Genomic DNA, 19,517 nt, shown 5'->3' on the forward strand with positions numbered 1-19,517 from the left:
TGCAGTGCAGGGATCAGCTGTCACAGGCAGTTGCAGGGACCCAGGTTCTCAGTCGAAAACTCAGTGTTTGGTGTAAGACACACAGCATGAATATCGGACCAAGTGGAATGTGATAAAACATGGCATTCGACTCGGACCAATATTAAGCTATGTGCTAGCACCCATGAGCGAGTATTTTCTCAGCCCCAATCAGACCGAGACAATAGTCGCAGTATGCTGCGGGTGCAATGCGAGTCTCTTTCTCTTCCATTCAAGTTTATGGGGCGAGAGAAATATCGCACTGCACTCGCGGTACACCGGTGTCTACGAATGCAGTGCGAGAATGGCAATAGCCGGCAACGGAGGAGAGAGGGAGATAAATCCCTGCCTCTCCTCCTCCGTGCCGGCCCTCCCCTCCTCAGCACTGGCCGTCCCCTCCTCAGTGTTGGACTGCCCCCCGCAGCTGTGGTCCGATCGCATCATCGGACCTCTGTCGCAGTGACGCGCATGTCACTCGGCTCCTGCTGTGCTGCCAACGTGAGCCGAGTGTCATGCGAGGATTCCAGTAATCCCCGTATGGCCCAGGCCTTTCAGTTACACTGGTAACAAATAGAAATAAAGCACAGTCTTACTGCAGACAGGTATATAGCGCAAAAGTCCAGCTTGTCAAACACCATAGCACAGGTCCTGGAGGTGCCAGTCCATTCAGCTCTGTTATTCCTACAAAACCTGCCTCAGATTTTCTCCCTAAACAGCCACTAAAGTGAGGAGTTAGGCTATGTGCACACGTAGCTTATTTTCATGCAGTTACCCTGCGATCTGCACCGCAGCGTAACTGCATGCGTCCTGTGTCCCCAGCACAATGTATGGAGATTGTGCCTAATCCATGCCCACGTGGCGTATTAGAACGCAGCGCTTCGGTTGCTTCCGAAGCGCTGCGTTCTAAGAAGAGACATGTCACTTCTTTCATGCGCTTTACATGCAGCCCCCGCTCTGTCTATGGGAGGGGTTGCATCCAGAGCGGATGAAATCGGCTTTTCAGTACGCTCTGTTTCTGCAGCAATTTGAAGCGCATGTGTGCCATACCTCCCAACTTTTAAAGAAGGGAAAGAGGGACAAAGTTTGTGCGCCGTGGCAATTTTTAGGCCACGCCCCCTAACCACACCCATTTTACAAACAGCCACACCCATATCCACTCCCCATCCACACCCATCCAGCAAACTGAAACTCTGAAACTGCAGAAGCTGTCCATGATCGCTCTGAGCCGCCACAGATCAGCAATGTGCAGAACAGTCAGGGAGTTAACTACAGGGTGTGCAGGCGGCTAGGACCCAGGTGGAGAGCTGAACAGGGTGTGCAGGCAGCTAGGACCCTGGAGGAGGGCTCAACAGGGTGTGCAGGCAGCTAGGACCCAGGAGGAGGGCTGAACAGGGTGTGCAGGCAGCAAGGACCCAGGAGGAGAGCTGAACAGGGTGTGCAGGCAGCTAGGACCCAGGAGGAGGGCTGAACAGGGTGTGCAGGCAGCTAGGACCGAGGAGGAGAGATGAACAGGGTGTGCAAGCAGCTAGGACCCAGGAGGAGAGCTGAACAGGGTGTGCAGGCAGCTAGGACCCAGGAGGAGAGCTGAACAGGGTGTGCAGGCAGCTAGGACCCAGGAGGAGAGCTGAACAGGGTGTGCAGGCAGCTAGGACCCAGGAGGAGAGCTGAACAGGGTGTGCAAGCAGCTAGGACCCAGGAGGAGAGCTGAACAGGGTGTGCAGGCAGCTAGGACCCAGGAGGAGAGCTGAACAGGGTGTGCAGGCAGCTAGGACCCAGGAGGAGAGCTGAACAGGGTGTGCAGGCAGCTAGGACCCAGGAGGAGAGCTGAACAGGGTGTGCAGGCAGCTAGGACCCAGGAGGAGGGCTGAACATTGTGTGCAGGTGTGGCACCCTGGACAAGCCAGGGGCCACAGGTAACTACACTACCACACCCTACACCCCGGTTAGGCACATCTAAGCCAGACACAAAACCCTTGTTGCCTTCCTCCAGGGGCTGATGTCCACACCAGGGGGCGGAGCCAGGCGGTTGGTCTTCGCCCACCGAGGAGTTCACAGGCCTGGAGGCAGGAAAAGGAAGTTCAGTTAAGCTAGGGAAGTGAAGGAGTGAAGAGTTGAGTTTGGATAGTAAAAGTGGAAGGAGGGAAAGTGAGCAGTAGTGAAGTGGCAAGAGGGCAGACTGAAGTGAGTCCGGGTGTGTGGCCCGGACGGAGCAGCAAGGTTGGCAGACGGTGGTGACCGTCTGCAGGAGTGGCCTATCGGAGTTTGCTGTAAGGACCGTGGACGGGCGGTGGCCCGGCGGTACCGGACCGGTACACAAGGAGAAGCCAGCACCATTGGCAGGGGCTTTTCGGACCGGCAAGGCTAGGAGTCGCCGTGAATTTGCCGAATCCGTTAGTGAAGGGGACCTCCTGGGTTTCCAAACAGTCAAGTCCCGACAGAAGGCAACCGTCCAACCGTGAAGGGGAGACACCGCCAAGGGCAACCGTTTCCCAGGGCCAGCGCCTGCGGGCAAAAGGGGCTCCTCCGGCCCACATCCAAGTCGGGGAGCGGGTTACCGGTGGGAACCCATCGTAATCAACATAGAACATAGGTGCATGGATAGACAGTCATCACTAACCTACGGGGAAGAAACAACCGCAGCCGTCTGGGGGACCCGTCCATCCAGCCGGGTGTTTTACCGAGAACTGTGTCATCGTCTCAGGCTGAGTGAGTACCCCCGTGCCGTACGGCACAGCGCTGCCCCTGCGACCCTGCACCTCACCAGGCCCCGCAACCCGCCTACCATCCAGCCCTACCCCTTCACCGGGCCCCCGGACAACCAACCCCCTACCCACGGAGGGGAGAAATAACAACAAAGCTGCTCCCAGTCACCGCTCCCGGGATCCCCGTCTAGAGCAGCGGTGGTGTCACCAAAATTACCACAACCGTGGGTGGCGTCACGGACAATATCCATAATCAAAACCCCCACAACCAATCATCCCCTTTTCACTCACGGGCGAGGAGCGCCGCTCGAGTCCCCGGGATCCGGCCCACCGCTCGAGCCACCACCGAGCAGCAGCAGCGGCCGCAGCAGCAGCGGCAGCCGGACCCGAGCAGTGGGAGAGCGCAGCGTCCCCTTCTCCGCCCGCGTCACAGGCAGCTAGGACCCAGGAGGAGAGCTGAACAGGGTGTGCAGGCAGCTAGGACCCAGGAGGAAGGCTGAACAGGGTGTGCAGGCAGCTAGGACCCTGGAGGAGGGCTGAACAGGGTGTACAGGCAGCTAGGACCCAGGAGGAGGGCTGAACAGGGTGTGCAGGCAGCTAGGACCCAGGAGGAGAGCTGAACAGGGTGTGCAGACAGCTAGGATGCAGGAGGAGAGCTGAACAGGGTGTGCAGGCAGCAAGGACCCAGGAGGAGAGCTGAACAGGGTGTGCAGGCAGCTAGGACCCAGGAGGAGAGCTGAACAGGGTGTGCAGGCAGCAAGGATCCAGGTGGAGAGCTGAACAGGGTGTGCAGGCAGCTAGGACCCAGGAGGAGGGCTGAACAGGTTGTGCAGGCAGCTAGGACCCAGGAGGAGAGCTGAACAGGGTGTGCAGGCAGCTAGGACCCAGGAGGAGGGCTGAACAGGGTGTGCAGGCAGCTAGGACCCAGGAGGAGAGCTGAACAGGGTGTGCAGGCAGCTAGGATCCAGGAGGAGGGTTGAACAGGGTGTGCAGGCAGCTAGGACCCAGGAGGAGAGCTGAACAGGGTGTGCAGGCAGCTAGGATCCAGGAGGAGAGCTGAACAGGTTGTGCAGGCAGCTAGGACCCAGGAGGAGGGCTAAACAGGGTGTGCAGGCAGCTAGGACCCAGGAGGAGGGCTGAACAGGGTGAGCAGGTAGCTAGGACCCAGGAGGAGAGCTGAACAGGGTGTGCAGACAGCTAGGATGCAGGAGGAGAGCTGAACAGGGTGTGCAGGCAGCAAGGACCTAGGACGAGAGCTGAACAGGGTGTGCGGGGAGCTAGGACCCAGGAGGAGAGCTGAACAGGGTGTGCAGACAGCTAGGATGCAGGAGGAGAGCTGAACAGGGTGTGCAGGCAGCAAGGACCCAGGAGGAGGGCTGAACAGGGTGTGCAAGCGGCTAGGACCCAGGAGGAGGACTGAACAGGGTGTGCAGGCAGCTAGGACCCAGGAGGAGAGCTGAACTGGGTGTGCAGGCAGCTAGGACCCAGGAGGAGAGCTGAACATGGCGTGCAGTTAAGGGTATGTTCACACATCAGGTTTTTGCTGTTCGGCAAAATCCAGCGCTTTGCGGGAAAAACGCATCCTTTTTTTTGCCGCCGGGTGCGGTGTTTCCTCATAGACTTTTATTAGCGCCAGATTGTGCCGCATGTACTTGCGTTTGATCCGTTTTTTTCCGGATGCGGCAAAAATCGTCACTCCGGCGGTCGCACAGGACGCAGAGAGGAACGTTTTTTGCCAGTGGCAAAAAAATGCATAGCGCCGGGTGCGGCGCTGTGCGGCATGGTGCATAATGAAAGTCTATGTGAGCCGGATACGGTGGCATGCTTCAAACGCCGGAAGCATGTACCATATCCGGTTTTTACTTCTGAGCATGCCCAGAAGTTATATAAATTCATTGCTTTTCAGAAAATCAATCAATCACTCACTCACTCTCTCTCAAACTCTCTCACTCACTAACTGACTCACTGACTCATTCACTCACTCTCACCCACTCACCGATCACCGGCGCGGGGCTGCACGGCTGTCACACTTTTTCGGCGGCTTCTCCTGATTTGAAAATGCCGGCCGCCCATTATTCAATCTTGTATTCATTGCTTTCCGCGCCCACCGGCGCCTATGATTGGTTGCAGTCAGACACACCCCCACGCTGAGTGACAGCTGTCTCACTGCAACCAATCACAGCCGTCGGTGGGCGCGTCTATATCGTGCAGTAAAATAAATAAATAAATAATTAAAAAAAAAAACGACGTGCGGTCCCCCCAATTTTGATACCAGCCAGGTAAAGCCACACGGCTGAAGGCTGGTATTCTTAGGATGGGGAGCTCCACGTTATCCATTAGATGCGACAGTCCCGGGACTCTACCCGGCTCATCCCGAATTGCCCTGGTGCGGTGGCAATCGGGGTAATAAGGGGTTAATCATGGCAGGCGTCTATGAGTAAGTGAAAGTAAATAAACACATACACCCGAAAAAATCCTTTATTTGGAATAAAAGACAAAAAACACCATCTTTCACCATTTTATTAAAATCCCCAAATACCCCTCCAGGTCCAACATAATCCACAGAGGTCCCGCGACGCTCTCAGGTCTGCTACATGAAGCTGACAGGAACGGCAGTAGAACACCGCCTCTCTCTATCTGCTCCACGCAGCAACTGAAGGGAGTGGCGCTGTCAGCGGTGACGTCACTGAGGTAATGCCGGGTTGTGTGCGGTGATGATGCGTGCAGGGTAGTGCCGGCGTGTGCGGTGATAATGCGTGCGGTAGTGCAGGGGTGTGCGGTGATGATGCGTGCAGGGTAGTGCCGGCGTGCGCGGTGATAATGCGTGCGGTAGTGCAGGGGTGTGCGGTGATGATGCATGTGGGGTAGTGCCGGCATGTACGGTGATGATGCGTGCGGTAGTGCCTCCGTGTGCGGTGATAATGCGTGCTGGGTAGTGCCGGCGTGTGCGGTGATAATGCGTGCGTAAGTGCAGGGGTGTGCGGTGATGATGCGTGTGAGGTAGTACCTGCATGTGCGGTGATGATGCGTGCTGGGTAGTGCCGGCGTGTGCGGTGATGATGCGTGTGAGGTAGTGCCTGTGTGTGCGGTGATGATGATGGGGCGGTAGTACCGGTGTGTGCGTTGATGGTGGGGTCTCTCTCTCTCAGCGTAAAAAAAAAACGGATCCGTCACATCAGTTTTTTCACAATCTGAGACGGATCCGTTGCATCAGGCACAAACCGGATTGTGCCTGATTGGAAAAAACTGTTGTGTGAACTTAGCCTAAGGCCTGAAACACACATCCGTGAAACACGTGAGTGTTTGGTCCATTTCCGTGTATACTGGAGACACGGCCAAACGTGCACCAATGTTATTGTATGATAAAAGCTCCACGTGCATTTTTGATGCATGTCCGTTTGTCCGTGTCCGTGATCCGTACCTGTGTGCATTTTGCACGGCAGCATGTCCGTTTTCTGCACGCAACACGCAGCACGGACCCAATGAAAGTCAATGGGTCTGTGCGCACGTCCGAGTGACACGGACGCATCTGTTTGCTCCCTGTACGTTTTGTGCTTTTTTCATGTGATGTCGGTCTTTTTTCTTTTTCTGTTTCGTTCTCTCCCTCAGTCCGTCGGTCGGTCTCTATGTCTGTCGGTCGGTCTCTCTGTCTTATCTGTCCCTCTAGGTGTCTGTCGGTCAGTTCCCCCCCCTCTCTCATACTTACCATTCCCCGATCTCCGGCGCGGCGCTGCACGGCTGTTATAAAAACTTCGGCGGCTTTTACTATTTTGAAAAAGCCGGCCGCCCATTAATCAATCTCGTATTCCCTGCTTTACCCGCCCACCGGCGCCTGTGATTGGTTGCAGTTACACACGCCCACCACGCTGAGTGACCGCTGTCTCACTGCACCCAATCACAGCAGCCGGTGGGCGTGTCTATACTGTGCAGTAAAATAAATAAATAAATAATTTAAAAAAACGGCGTGTGGTCCCCCCCATTTTAATACCAGCCAGATAAAGCCATATGGCTGAAGGCTGGTATTCTCAGGATGGGGAGCCCCACGTTATGGGGAGCCCCGCAGCCTAACAATATCAGTCAGCAGCCGCCCAGAATTGCCGCATACATTATATGCGACAGTTCTGGGACTGTACCCGGCTCTTCCCGATTTGCCCTGGTGCGTTGGCAAATCGGGGTAATAAGGAGTTATTGGCAGCCCATAGCTGCCAATAAGTCCTAGATTAATCATGTCAGGCGTCTCCCCGAGATACCTTCCATGATTAATCTGTAAGTGACATTTAAAAAACACACACACACCCGAAAAAATAATTTATTAGAAATAAAAAACACTAACAAAGTCCCTCATCACCAATTTATTAACCCCGACAAAGCCCTCCATGTCCGGCGTAATCCACGGACCTCCAGCGTCGCTTCCAGCTCTGCTACATGCAGGTGACAGGAGCTGCAGAAGACACCGCCGCTCCTGTCAGCTCCACGCAACAAATGAGGTGAGTAGCGCGATCAGCTGAGCTGACACTGAGGTTACCCGCGGACACCGCTGGATCCAGCGGTATTAAAATGGGGGGGACCGCACGCCGTTTTTTTTAATTATTTATTTATTTATTTATTTTACTGCACAGTATAGACACGCCCACCGGCTGCTGTGATTGGGTGCAGTGAGACAGCTGTCACTCAGCGTGGTGGGCGTGTGTGACTGCAACCAATCACAGGCGCCGGTGGGCGGGTAAAGCAGGGAATACGAGATTGATTAATGGGCGGCCGGCTTTTTCAAAATAGTAAAATCCGCCGAAGTTTTTATAACAGCCGTGCAGCGCCGCGCCGGAGATCGGGGAACGGTAAGTATGAGAGACGGCTGCTCAATTCAGTCAGGGGATTAGCGGTCACCGGTGAGCCCTTCACGGGTGACCGCTAATCAGTACGCGGCAGACAGACAGAGCCGCAGCATGACAATGAAGTCGGGTGAAGTTCACCTGAGTTCATTCTCATCGCGCAACTCTGTCTGCTGTCTGGCGACATGTATCAACGACATTGTGCATCACACACACACACACGGAACATGTTACACGGACAACACACACACATATGTCAGTTATTTCACTCACGCACATACGGTTAGCATACGGGATACACACGCTGGCCACACATACCATAAAAACGGACCTAAAAAACGGAAAACGGACCCGAAAAACGGCCCGTATCACACGTGCGTGGTTTTAACGGATGTATGTTGGAGCCCTAAGATGAAGCAGCTCTGCCAGGCAGGAGATCATGTGGTCGGTAGCTGATAGAAGCATTGCAAATGCTTCTATCTTTGCATATTACCGGCCAGTGCTGTGCACCTGCAGGAGAGGAAACAAGTGGTAAGTACACTGTGTCCTCTCCCCAATGTGTCCTGATCTACCGTGGTGTGCCTGCAGCATTGAGAAGCAAACACATGATAGATCAGGACACAAACACACGGGAATCAGAGAAACAGCTAGAGGAGCACAGGCTCCGGGCCAGGGGGGGAGGGGAATCAGCGCTGGGGACATTCATTTTTCATACCTCAGCAGCAGCACAGACAGAGACTAGTTTCGGGTAGCGCACTCCGCTCTGTAAGGCTATGTGCGCACGTTGCGTAATTACATGCAGTTACGCTGCGCTTTGTAGCGCAGCGTAACTGCATGCGTCCTGCGTCCCCTGCATAATCTATGAAGATTATGCAGGAGACGTGCGCACGTGGCGTATTAGAGCGCAGCGCTTCGGCTGCTGCCCGAAGCACGCGTTCTAAGAAGTGACATGTCACTTCTTCCGTGCGCTTTGCCTGCAGCCCCTGCTCTGTCTATGGGAGAAGCTGCAGGCAGAGCGCATGGAATCGGCTTTTTTTTTTTTTTCCACTACGGACTTTTTCTGCAGCGATTTGAAGCGCACGTGTGCTCTTCAGATCGCTGCAGAAATTTCTGCAGTGACTGTACGCAACATGTGCACATAGCCTAATGCTCACGTCACGTGTTAGGATGGTAGGAGGGAAAAGCAGCGAGGCGGGGAGATAGTGGGTGGGCGGAGCCACGGGATACAGACCTCCCGCCCGGGGCAACGGGACAAACTCTGCAAATCGTGATAGTCCTGCTGTATCCGGGACGGTTGGGAGGTATGCATGTGCTGTTCAAATCGCTGCAGAAATTTCTGCAAGGACAGAACGCAACGTGGGCACATAGCCTAAGGGCTATTTATTTATGCTGTCCTAATCCTGCATCTGTGCAGCAAGTCATAGCAGTGAAACCTGGCTGGCTTTTAAGGGTTAAACTCCCACCGATGTACCCGCTAGGCCTGAAATAACACATTTACACCAAGTCATGTCAGGATCTCACCCTTGCGTTGTCTGCCACTTGCTTGGTTGGCTTTCTGTGGTCCTGATGCCAGAAACAGAGCAATGACTTCCGTCCATTGGTCCTGAGGTAGACTTTCCCTCTCTGGCCGCTCTCACAAACATGCCCAGATAGGACTCAATGTCATCAGAGTTCTTCATCGCCCTATGAAGCACTTTCCGGGCGTTGTGAAGCACCTGTGGAGTTTCTGCTGACTGTGATGTCGTCATTGCTGTACCAGCAGCTGATCGGTCACCGGCTGCTGCTGACTAAATATCTGCTGCTGCCGAGTGGCCTCCATCACTGCCAGGGTGGATTTGATTTAAATCTAACTGATTTAAATCACAATTTAAATCACGATTTAAATCACTAGTCAGTAAGGCTTGATTTAAATCAGTGATTTAAATCAAAGTTTCTACCTAAACTAGTTCTTGCTACTTTAACATGCAAGTAGATGAAGATTTTTAGAATCACTTTTTATATTACTTTTTTCTCCCCAGTTTAATGGGTTAATCATTCATATTTGGACACCACTGTTCTGTTGTACTTAGGAAGGAGAAAAATAATCCTGACCTTAATAACAATTTAAATAGATTTATTCAACTGAACCAATAACAACATTACAGCATAAGTTATTTGCTTAAACAAGCATCCATGTTTGTTAACTAATTTGGCTAAACAAAATATATATATATTTTAAGAAACTTTGACTGTCAGCCCAGCCGACACATGAAAAACTTAAATACTACTGTCCCTGCTGTCCTCTGTTGCTCACTTGTCGTCATCTTCATCATCATCATCTTCTTCTTTGTTCCTATTCATAATCTGGAAAAGAAAAACAAGCTTTCCTGCTTTATTGGGTCCCAACCGATTTCTCAATTTAGAATGAATGAGTCCAAAGGAAGAGAATATTCTTTCAACGCCTGCAGAAGAAGCTACTGCTGTTAAAAGTGAAATCATTACTTGAACAGTCTCTAAATCCAAGCGCTTAAGTGACTTCCACCTGTTTACTGGTGTGACCTTCCTTAAAATATCTTCAGCAAACATATATTTCTTGAATGGTTCCCCCTTAGCTCTGAAGTTTATTATAGTTGGCATTAAAGATGGATGATTGCTGGATACCCATGTCATAGCTAACTCCTCTTCCTCAGCACTTAGGTTTTGACCCTGATATTGGATATTGACAATATTTGCCAAAAAATGAGCTGGAGTCAGTGCTTGTCCCATTCGTTTGTTTACTGCTTGTAATTTAATTCTGTCCATGTGTAGTTCTGTTTTTAAGTGTTCACTCAGTTCCTTCCAAATTTCAACAGCATCCGCAATAAAACAGCTATTTTTCTGTATTTTGTTTAAAGCTTGAGAGATGGGTTTCAGGAAGCTCAGCATATGTTCAACATTTCTCTTAAGCCCAATGTTGAGGATTTTGGCCGTGACAGTGGCATCTATTTTATCTCGATTTTCTTCACAAAGTGTCATCAGAATAGGCCAGTTTTTGATATACTGCTCAAAACAGTCCACCACAGAGTTCCATCTAACATCTTGTGGGAGCGTTAGCTTGGTTCCACCCATCCTTTTCAGAGCTGCTGCAGCAAAATGATTATTAGGGAAGTATTTAGCAATTTCAACAACATTAGCCTTTATTTCTGGAACACTTAAGTCTTTGGCTAAGAGGTGCAGCAAATGAGCACTGCAACCATATGTTATTAGCAGCTTTGTATTCCCTCCCTGCTCTTCTCATCTTGGATACGTTTGCAGCATTGTCAGTGACCAAACTGCGTACTAGACATTTGAATTTTTGTTTACATGTCGTTATAGCTTTTACTGCCACTTCTTGTAAGTATTCTGCTGTGTGTGCATTTCCTGACGTATCAGTTGTTTGTGCAAGGAAGACTTTACCTTCTTCTGTTGTTATACAAGCACATACAATAGGATCATTGTGGACATTACTCCACCCATCAATACTTAGGTTAAGAATTTTACCCTCCAGAGCTGTTGCACATTGCTCCATTTCTCTGTCATACACTTGATCCAGCAGTTTCCCTGCAACATCAGCTCTTCTGGGTGGACTGTATCCTGGTCTCAGTGACTGAACCATATTAACGAAGAAGAGTTCGTTGCATAAATAAACTGGGCAATTTTTTCATCAATCAACTCTTTTTCTAATCTGCTAGTTCTTATCACAAACCTATCTATGGTGGTTCCAGGAGGTAAAGGTTTTTTCTTCCTTTTGGGTGATGGTGATATGTGGCTGTGGGTGTCTGATGATGATGCTGCTGCTAATGAAGCACTATCCTGGATGAACTGCCCACTAATCCTACAGAAACCTCTGGAAGAGCATGGCATTGTGAATGTTACACATATACAGCCTTTATTCTACTGAGTTAAACAACTCAGCTTTATCTCATGATGGAAGACCATTTGGATGGTAAAATATTTTCCTGAAAAAGCAGTTTATTGAAAAAAATCCGATTTTAAATAAAAAAAAATCCGATTTAAATAAAAAAAAATCCGATTTTTTTGATTTTTTTTAAAAAAACATTGATTTTTATCCACCCTGATCACTGCAGATATCCTTGTGTTTGTGACAGACCCTTCTCCCAGGACATATATTGGCACACAGCCAGGCTGCATTTGCCCGCTTCAAGCCACCAAATGTAGGGAATCAGGTCTGGTAGGCAATGGCAGGGACGCAGTAAAGAGGCGCACACGGGTTCTCAGTCCAAAACTCAATCTTTTATTCCCACTGATAACAAACAGAAAAAAAACAGTCTTACTTCAGACAGGTATAGGTCCTGGAGGTGCCAGTCCATTCAGCTATGTTATTACCTCTGCCTCAGATTTCCACACCAAACACCCACCAAAGTGAAAAGTTCTGGCTGCCTATTTATGCTGTCCTTATCCTGCAGCTGTGCAACTCAGATGTTGCTGTAAGGGGGTGTAAGACTGCACATCCCCTGTCTGTAATTGTACTGTTTAAAGGGAACCTGTCATCAGAAATTTAGCTATAAACCTAAAAGTTTCCCCTTCTGCAGCTCCTGGGCTGCATTCTAGGAAGGTTCCTCTAGTTTTTCTGGCCCCTTTTATACCAAAATAAACACTTTATAAAGTTGTACCTTTTCGTATGTAAATTTAGTAAATTATCCATGGGGGCGGGCTGCCTGGTGTCCGTTACTGTCCTCCTGCCGATTTACGCCGCCCCCGAACGCTGAATTTCAAACCTCAGGACGCCGCCCCTGGGCGCCCGAGGTCCCGCGCATGCGCTGTGCGACTGTAGCGGGACTGTGCACTACGTGCACGTGTGACAGCTGGTGACGTGTTGCGCAGGCACGAGGCTATGGGCGGCGCTGTGAGTGTCATCAGCAAGTGCCGCCCATAACCTCGTGACCGCACTTTCCCCTCTTCCTCCAGCGTTCTGCGCCGGCCAAATGACCAGACGTCACCTCCTTCCCATCGTACCCTGAAGCAGGAAATAGATGGGAGGAGCGGAGCAGGCCACCACAGGAGAAGCGGAGGATCTGAGCGACGTACAGAGGGGAGAGCGCGGCCACGAGAGTATGGGCGGGCACTTGCGATGCAATCACAGCGCCGCCCATACTCTCGTGCGTGCGACCACGTCACCAGGTGTCCTGGCGTGCACGGGACCTCGGGCGCAGTGGGCGGCGTCCTGAGGGATGATTTGGAGCGTGGGGGGACAGCGTAAGGGACAGCAACGGACACCAGACGGCCCGCCCCCATGGAGAATTTACAAGATTTTCATACCAAAAGGTATAACTTTATAAAGTATTTATTTTGGTTTAAAAGGGGGCACAAAAAGTATAGAAACCTTGCTAGAATGCAGCCCACGAGCTGCAGAGGGGGAAACTTTTAGGTTGAAAGCAGAATTTCTGATGACAGGTTCCCTTTAATGTTGATATACTGTGTGTGCTGTAGATATGGTTTATGATATATTCTGTGTGCGGCCACTAGATGACCACATGGGGTAAGCTACTTCCCTTGGTGCTCTCAGGCTAGGGAGAGCTAATGGCAGGGAGGAACTTAGTTAGTAAAAAGCTTATGAAGGCAGAGTCCCCAGAGAAGCAGTGAGGTGCCGCACCAGTCGGAGGTGTGAGTCAAAGTCCCTTTGAAGGACCCACAGGGTCATATCTAGACACCGGACACATGAGGCCCTGGTGAGAGGTGGACTGACCAAACCACGTCCCAAAAGGGTGAAGTCGGAATGGTCTGGATGGTTGCTACCCCCTGGCGTATACCCAACAAACCCCCTCTCCAGGCTGAAGGTCAGTGGGCTCCTCAGGAGTAGGAGTAAGTCCTGACAGACCAGGATAGAAGAGAGCCGTCCCCATCATGGCTGATAGCTAATCCCTGTGGTTGGGAGACGGACCCCTGAAGGACTATATGAATCTGCCCGAAAGAATGAAGATGAGAGAGGAGATGAGGGGCTCGGAAGCCTGAGTACCATGGATGTGGCTGGAAAATTTAATGGAACTCTAGTTGCTAACGACAACGGCCGCAGTAAAGTTCTAGAATGGACCTTGGGAAGGTTATGTGTAATGAAGATGTTGTCCCCTGTAACTGTTGAAGGATGTGCCCGCCGCTGCCGTGATCGGAAGTTGTATGTGACACTGTTCAGTAAAGAGAAGTTTATGGTTGTGAAGGATACAGACTCTTTGGTGTTTGGGAACATTGAGGCCTGCTGCAGTCGGCAGCTGTGAGAGGGCCCAGAAGGAAGAACTTGTCCTGTGCTTACATCCTGAAAGAGTGTGACCCACACTACAAGTCCCAGCACCCCTTCCCCTGTAGTGGAACGGAGGCGGCGGTGCATAGTGCTGATCTAATGCTGCGCTGCAGCAAGAAGGTAGTCCCTGCCACGGCTGCCCCTGCACCCCGCCGTCCCTTCTACATTGCAACAAAAACCCGGACTAGCAGAGAAGGTTCAGGCCAGGTGTGACCTCCTTCCCTAGTGCTCACCAGTGTAAGGCTGTGTGCACACATTGCGGTTTTTCCACGTTTTTTGATGCATTTTTTCTTACAGATTTTCACAAATCTGATAGGATATCCTTATGCCAGCAAAGTCAATGAGAAGCCTGAGGTGTCGTGCACATGTGCAGGATTTTTTCCTTGCAGATCTGGTTGCAGAAAAAACCTGCAGTGTGTCAATTCGTTCTGCATCTTCTCCATTTAAGTAGTGAAAACCCCCATCCAAAAACACATGGAAAAAAAAGAAAAACGCACCAAATTGCAGAAGAAACGTGCCTTTTTACAGCTGCAGTTTTCCTTCCAGATGATGCAGATTTGGTTGCAGAATGTGTGCAATAAATCCCCCGTCACTCCCGCTCTGATGCTCCAGTGATATTTGTCAGTCCCAGTTTACATTGACTGGAAAAACATCGGCCAAGAAGTGATTGCCTGCAGCGCTCATGGTCGGATCTGAGGAGCCGCCTCAATTAGTTATCTGTTCAATAGAAGAGGGAAGACGACATCTACACTTTTATATTTTCACAAATTAGTTCCCCTTATTCACTTCAGTTAATTTTTGTGGTTTTCCCGTTTTGTTCATTTTCTGATCATCTCATCCTCTTTACAATAAAGAATCTTATATTGGTTTTTTTTTTAAATAGATTTATCCGGATTTACCCAAGAAAGATGAATAAGGACAAAGACCAAATTATGGAGAAGATATTAAACCTGAGTCTGGAGATAATCTTCCATCTTACTGGAGAGGTGAGAGGCTCTGATGTCATCACATTACATCATTATCTATGGGGATAACAGAGGATATGACCGGGGAGGTGAGAGGCTCTGATGTCATCACATCACATCATTATCTATGGGAATAACAGAGGATATGACCGGGGAGGTGAGAGGCTCTGATGTCATCACATTACATCATTATCTATGGGAATAACAGAGGATATGACCGGGGAGGTGAGAGGCTGTGACGTCACCACATTACATCATTATCTATGGGGATAACAGAGGATATGACCGGGGAGGTGAGAGGTTCTGATGTCATCACATTACATCATTATCTATGGGAATAACAGAGGATATGACTGGGGAGGTGAGAAGCTGTGACGTCACCACATTACATCATTATCTATGGGGATAACAGAGGATATGACCGGGGAGGTGAGAGGTTCTGATGTCATCACATTACATCATTATCTATGGGGATAACAGAGGATATGACCGGGGAGATGAGAGGCTCTGATGTCATCACATTACATCATTATCTATGGGAATAACCGAGGATATGACCGGGGAGGTGAGAGGTTCTGATGTCATCACATTACATCATTATCTATGGGAATAACAGAGGATATGACCGGGAAGGTGAGAGGTTCTGATGTCATCACATTACATCATTATCTATGGGAATAACCGAGGATATGACCGGGGAGGTGAGAGGCTCTGATGTCATCACATTACATCATTATCTATGGGGATAGCAGAGGATATGACCGGGGAGGTGAGAGGTTCTGATGTCATCACATTACATCACTATCTATGGGGATAGCAGAGGATATGACCGGGGAGGTGAGAGGCTCTGATGTCATCACATTACATCATTATCTATGGGAATAACAGAGGATATGACCGGGGAGGTGAGAGGCTCTGATGTCATCACATTACATCATTATCTATGGGAATAACCGAGGATATGACCGGGGAGGTGAGAGGTTCTGATGTCATCACATTACATCACTATCTATGGGGATAGCAGAGGATATGACCGGGGAGGTGAGAGGCTCTGATGTCATCACATTACATCATTATCTATGGGAATAACAGAGGATATGACCGGGGAGGTGAGAGGTTCTGATGTCATCACATTACATCATTATCTATGGGAATAACCGAGGATATGACCGGGGAGGTGAGAGGTTCTGATGTCATCACATTACATCACTATCTATGGGAATAACAGAGGATATGACCGGGGAGGTGAGAGGCTCTGATGTCATCACATTACATCATTATCTATGGGAATGACAGAGGATATGACCGGGGAGGTGAGAGGCTCTGATGTCATCACATTACATCATTATCTATGGGAATAACAGAGGATATGACTGGGGAGGTGAGAGGCTCTGATGTCATCACATTACATCATTATCTATGGGAATAACAGAGGATATGACCGGGGAGGTGAGAGGCTCTGATGTCATCACATTACATCATTATCTATGGGAATAACAGAGGATATGACCGGGGAGGTGAGAGGCTCTGATGTCATCATATTACATCATTATCTATGGGAATAACAGGATATGACCGGTGAGGTGAGAGGTTCTGATGTCATTGTAGCGCCCTGGGGAACCAGGTACACTACACATTTAGCCCCCCCTGCATAACACCGGTCCCCAAAGGGTTACAGCAGCCAAACTGAAACCCTAGTCACCCCCTCTGAGGAAGATACACACCAGGGGGCGGAACCAGGCGGTTGGAAAATGCCCACCTAGGAGTCTAGTCTCCCCAGAGGAGGGAAAAGATGAGTTAAGTTAGATTAAGCTCAGAGTTCAGATTAGTCGAGAGTCCAAGTGGAGAGCTCAGACCTGTGTGGGGTCTGGGCTCTGAATCTGACAGGTTCCAGGGTTGGAGCCCTGGTGCCCTTTGGCTAAGTGGCATACGGTGTCCCTAGTCCGCAGGAGACGGGAAGATGGCTGCGGGGATCCAGAGTGGACCGGGACAGGGTAGTGGCCCGCCGGTGCAGCCACCGGAGAACCCACCGGAAACCGTACGCACAGAAAGGGGGTACTCGGACCCTGAAGCCGAGACCGAAACCAGCAGCCCATCTAATTAACCGATTGAGGGCAGGATTACAGGTCCTGTCCCACCTTAAGTCCCGAAAAGTAGACAACCACCCAACCAGAAGGGATAGGGCCACCGCCAAGGCTAAGAAATCCCATGGGTCAGCGTCTGACGGGCACGGCTCCCAATTAACTAACCGGGAGCAGGATCCTGAGTTACAAGCCAGGAGTCCCACCATCAGTCTAAACAGTGCAAAACAGTGCAGAGGGGAAAGATTAAGACAACAAACCCGGGTGTGGGACAAGTACACCCGTTCCCGAAGGCTGGCTACCACCAACTTGGTTTACTACTGGACTCTTGTATCTTATTACTGACTGTGAGTAACCACCCCGGCCTGGCCGGGTGCGCCGGCCCCTGCACCATTAACCCTCAGCGCAAGGACAGGAATAACAGAGGATATGACCGAAGAGGTGAGAGGTTCTGATGTCATCACATTACATCATTATCTATGGGAATAACAGAGGATATGAACGGGGAGGTGAGAGGCTCTGATGTCCTCACATTACATCATTATCTATGGGGATAACAGAGGATATGACCGGGGAGGTGAGAGGTTCTGATGTCCTCACATTACATCATTATCTATGGGAATAACAGAGGATACGAACGGGGAGGTGAGAGGCTCTGATGTCCTCACATTACATCATTATCTATGGGGATAACAGAGGATATGACCGGGGAGGTGAGAGGTTCTGATGTCATCACATTACATCATTATCTATGGGAATAACAGAGGATATGAACGGGGAGGTGAGAGGCTCTGATGTCCTCACATTACATCATTATCTATGGGGATAACAGAGGATATGACCGGGGAGGTGAGAGGCTCTGATGTCATCACATTACATCATTATCTATGGGGATAACAGAGGATATGACCGGGGAGGTGAGAGGTTCTGATGTCATCACATTACATCATTATCTATGGGAATAACAGAGGATATGACCGGGGAGGTGAGAGGCTCTGATGTCATCACATTACATCATTATCTATGGGGATAACAGAGGATATGACCGGGGAGGTGAGAGGCTCTGATGTCATCACATTACATCATTATCTATGGGAATAACAGAGGATATGACCGGGGAGGTGAGAGGTTCTGATGTCATCACATTACATCATTATCTATGGGAATAACAGAGGATATGACCGGGGAGGTGATGGACTCTGGAAATGTCTGTAGTGATATTATTAATGTCTCCACACTCAGGATTACACAGTAGTGAAGACCTCTAGTGATCGCCGTCAGGCCCCTGTGTCTGAAGGACGGGGAGGAACCCTGAGCCCAATCCCGGGGCCTCCACCTCACCCCCGGATACATGAGGACATCAATGACGAGAAGATTCTAGAACTCACCAACAAGATGCTTGAGCTGCTGACTGGAGAGGTGACACTGCTGGGAATGCTGGGACATTATACAGGACGGCACTGGAGGATTCTGGGTGATGACGGTATCATTGTGTTGTCAGGTTCCTATAAGGTGTCAGGACGTCACAGTCTATTTCTCAATGGAGGAGTGGGAGTATCTAGAAGGACACAAGGAGCGGTACAAGGAGGTGATGATGGAGGAGCCCCAGCCCCGCACATCACCAGGTAATAGACAGGACTGAATACACCCGGCCTATAATTATCTGTATGTAATAATGATGTCCGTCCTGTCTGTGTCTCCTGCAGGTCTCTCCAGTACGAGGACGACCCCAGAGAGATGTCCCGCTCCTCCTCCTCCTCCACAGGATCCTCAGGTAGATGGAGATCTCCCCTATGAGGTGTAGACGGCTGTGACCTCCTTGTGTTCAGTCTTGTTTTCTCCTCCAGTATTAGATGTTTATACTTGTGTAATGAGAGCAGTGGAGACGGCAGGATCACAGCTGACCACAGACCTCACATGTCCGGATCTTATCTCCATTATTCCCCGGGACTTTTACAATATTTTGTTTTGCAGCTTTTGGATCCGGATAAAGATCTGAACAATATTAATTCTCCAGAGAGAAATGTGAGGGGCGATCAGCGGAGTAAAGAGGAGATTCCTACAGATCACCGCCCCGGTGAGTACAGACCACCCAATAATGCACACAAGTCACTCATTACTATATTTCCGATCTTTGCTGTGTCAGTTTCTCCAGCGGTATATTAACCCTTCATGTACAATACACATGAAATGTGAATGAGTCTGTGATCCCGGTGCAGGTGATAACACGGGATGTGCAGTTATGTTATAGAGGAGAAATACAGCTGGACATGAATTCTGCCGATGTGAGCGAGGACGAGCTCCAGCTCTTTCCTATTATCCGCTGTCAGGGCTGATGAGGGGTTTCTCCAGTTTAGGGACTAAGAATCCATTCTCTCCTATTACACTCATGTCAGTGTGTGACTGATACAGAACATGGAGACATAAACCCAAATAACAGGAGCGGATGGAGATTACTGCTCTGAGGGTCGGTAATGCTGCTCACCAGGGAGGAGGAAGAGATAGAGATGGCGGAGCGTTATTATCACATAACAAATATGGTTACATGAAAGACGAGTGTCAACTCTTATACAGTGGATACGGAAAGTATTCAGACCCCTTTAAATTTTTCACTCTTCGTTTCATTGCAGCAATTTGTTAAATTCAAAAAAGTTCATTTTTTTTCTCAT

The 19,517-nt window shown here is 50.0% G+C and overlaps 2 protein-coding genes and 1 pseudogene across 2 annotated transcripts in view; all 3 read left to right on the top strand.

The window, feature by feature from the left end:
* LOC142258625 (uncharacterized) overlaps positions 1-19,517 on the top strand; it is a 193,017-nt gene that overhangs the window by 55,252 nt on the left and 118,248 nt on the right. The window lies entirely within an intron of this gene.
* The window catches only part of LOC142303529 (uncharacterized), a 54,864-nt pseudogene that overhangs the window by 30,922 nt on the left and 4,425 nt on the right, over positions 1-19,517 (top strand).
* Positions 5,272-18,652, top strand: LOC142303537 (gastrula zinc finger protein XlCGF66.1-like). The gene is made up of 5 exons (XM_075344978.1): positions 5,272-5,411; positions 14,686-14,788; positions 18,091-18,267; positions 18,350-18,473; positions 18,555-18,652. The coding sequence occupies exons 2-5, from the start codon at positions 14,711-14,713 to the stop codon at positions 18,650-18,652; spliced, it is 477 nt and encodes a 158-aa protein (XP_075201093.1). The 5' UTR covers positions 5,272-5,411; positions 14,686-14,710.

This window comes from Anomaloglossus baeobatrachus, chromosome 1, assembly GCF_048569485.1.
Source record: "Anomaloglossus baeobatrachus isolate aAnoBae1 chromosome 1, aAnoBae1.hap1, whole genome shotgun sequence".
Taxonomy (NCBI): domain Eukaryota; kingdom Metazoa; phylum Chordata; class Amphibia; order Anura; family Aromobatidae; genus Anomaloglossus; species Anomaloglossus baeobatrachus.

Bases quoted from the DNA above. Each gene is read 5' to 3' on its own strand.
- LOC142303537 (XM_075344978.1), top strand. From the start codon at position 14,711: ATGAATAAGGACAAAGACCAAATTATGGAGAAGATATTAAACCTGAGT. The intron at 14,789-18,090 runs GTGAGAGGCTCT...CTCCACACTCAG, and splicing joins TCTTCCATCTTACTGGAGAG to GATTACACAGTAGTGAAGAC. The intron at 18,268-18,349 runs GTGACACTGCTG...TTGTGTTGTCAG, and splicing joins TTGAGCTGCTGACTGGAGAG to GTTCCTATAAGGTGTCAGGA.